The 1965-nt window shown below is 43.1% G+C and overlaps 1 protein-coding gene across 1 annotated transcript; it reads left to right on the top strand.

The window, feature by feature from the left end:
* Nucleotides 1–805: 805 nt before the first annotated feature.
* On the top strand, nt 806–1533 carry LOC108355938 (pathogenesis-related protein 5-like). The gene is made up of 4 exons (XM_017607070.1): nt 806–960; nt 1024–1097; nt 1152–1234; nt 1282–1533. The coding sequence occupies exons 1-4, from the start codon at nt 806–808 to the stop codon at nt 1531–1533; spliced, it is 564 nt and encodes a 187-aa protein (XP_017462559.1).
* Nucleotides 1534–1965: the final 432 nt, after the last annotated feature.

The following is a 1965-nucleotide window of genomic DNA, read 5'->3' as shown; positions in this document are numbered from 1 at the left end:
GAAAACAGACAATCTCAAGTTGAGGTTGAGTTTCACTTTGATGATAACAACGCAGTGATGATGATACATCATTCTAGCAAAGTACTGCAGTTAAACGGTGACTAAAAAAGTGTGGTTTGCGACTCATCATCGGTGATAGGTACTTGGTTTAATAAGATGATTAGAAAGGCTACCGCTTGCCAAAAGCTCTTGTCTAAAGTTTACCTGGAGTTCTTTAATTTAGGTGCTCGTTGAGTACAAAAGTCAAGGCAAGTGGTGGGATGGGCAGTCGCGGTTTTCCACATCAATTGAAGCAATTGTAATAGAATTAGACTTTCAGTATTGGTTTGACTTTAGCTTTGCACAAAATTAAAGTGTTTTGAGTAAACACGAGAGCTTTTAACTTTAAAAATTTAAAATTACACAGGTGTTTTAAGCAAACAGCTCTTTTAATAACGCCTAATCTTGAGTAACCCCAATTAAGATGAGCTTTTTATTTGTATTATTAGTTGGATAATCTCACAATAGTAGTCGTAGTAGTTTTAATTGAAAGTATCAGTTTTTAAATTAACAATGAAGATCTGTTTCATTAATTTAAACATAGACAACCATTGATTTTCATCAGGATTTCCGCCCAAAAGGTGCACAAACCCACACATTGATACCGGAACAGGTTACGTAAAACGTAAGAAACTAGTTTGCACTATTTATATAAAGTCACCCCTTTTTTTATGGCACATCTCAGTCACTACACGGCAGACTTAGCCAAAAGTTGCTATTATTTCCAATCATGAAGTTTTTCAGCTGCCTAGCTCTGCTGGCCACCATGGCCACACTGGCCTCGGCGAACCACGAGATTCGCATTCACAACAACTGCAAACACCGCATCTGGCCGGGTCTGCTGAACAACCCGGGCAAGGCACTGCCTGATGCGGGTGGATTTCCCTTGGATGCCGGACACACCCACGTCATTCACGTCAGGTTTGTAAAATAGCTAAAACGATGAAAATGGACTCACATTTTTAACTTTTTTTTTACTTTCAGCGATGGCTGGGCCGGTCGAGTCTGGGCACGAACTGGCTGCAATGGCGCTGGCCACTGTGAGACGGGAGACTGCGGTAAAATTTGACTTTTTAAGTTTATGAGTTTTTTAATTGTTCATTTTTCTCCAGGCAACAAAATCCAATGCCACGGAGCAGGCGGCCGACCTNCTTCCGCAAGGTGGGCAACTCCCACTACGACTGCAATGCTGCCGGCTGCCACGGCGACCTGAACGGTCACTGCCCACATGAGCTGGCGCAGAAGGGCGCCGGCGGACACACCGTTGGATGCAAATCAGCATGCCTTGCCTTCAACACCGACGAGTACTGCTGCCGAGGAGCCCACAACAAGCCCGAGACGTGCAAGTCCCGAAACTGGAAGGTCAACTACCCGGCCATCTTCAAGAAGTCATGCCCGGATGCCTACTCCTACGCCTACGATGATCACAGCTCTACCTTTACCTGCCACAGCAATGGCGCCCATAAGACGGGCTACATTGTCAAGTTTTGCTAAATTGTTTTTGTAAAATAGCTCATTGAGACTTTTTAATAAAATGGTCATATAAAAAACCTGTAATAGTTTGATCAGATCTGAAGGTGTTGGTCCGTTTGACAGTTACAAGTTCAGTACAGTCTGATAATTGCGATCTTGTGAATGAGACCTCTTTAGTGGTAGTAAAAGATTGGTGTAGTAGTAAAGTTTTAATTCAGTACTAGTGTAGTGAATGTATGGGTGACACAGAGTTCACCCATTGAGAGATTGATAGGCAAACCGCGCGCAGTTCCAAGAACCAAGGTTTCCAATTTGCAAAATGGCAATCAACACATGTAAGTTCATTCGGGGTTTGCCTGGGTGGCTTATCAAAAAAGAAGGCTAAATATGGAGTAAAGTGATTGTGATACTTTGGACAGCGGCGCTATCTGACAGTAAACACCAAATCGGCCT

Source organism: Rhagoletis zephyria, unplaced genomic scaffold (genome assembly GCF_001687245.7).
Source record: "Rhagoletis zephyria isolate East Lansing unplaced genomic scaffold, Rhagoletis_zephyria_1.1 Rzeph_scaffold_52208, whole genome shotgun sequence".
NCBI lineage: Eukaryota > Metazoa > Arthropoda > Insecta > Diptera > Tephritidae > Rhagoletis > Rhagoletis zephyria.
The sequence above is the reverse complement of the archived record's forward strand: the minus strand, read 5'-3'. Positions and strand labels throughout refer to the sequence as shown.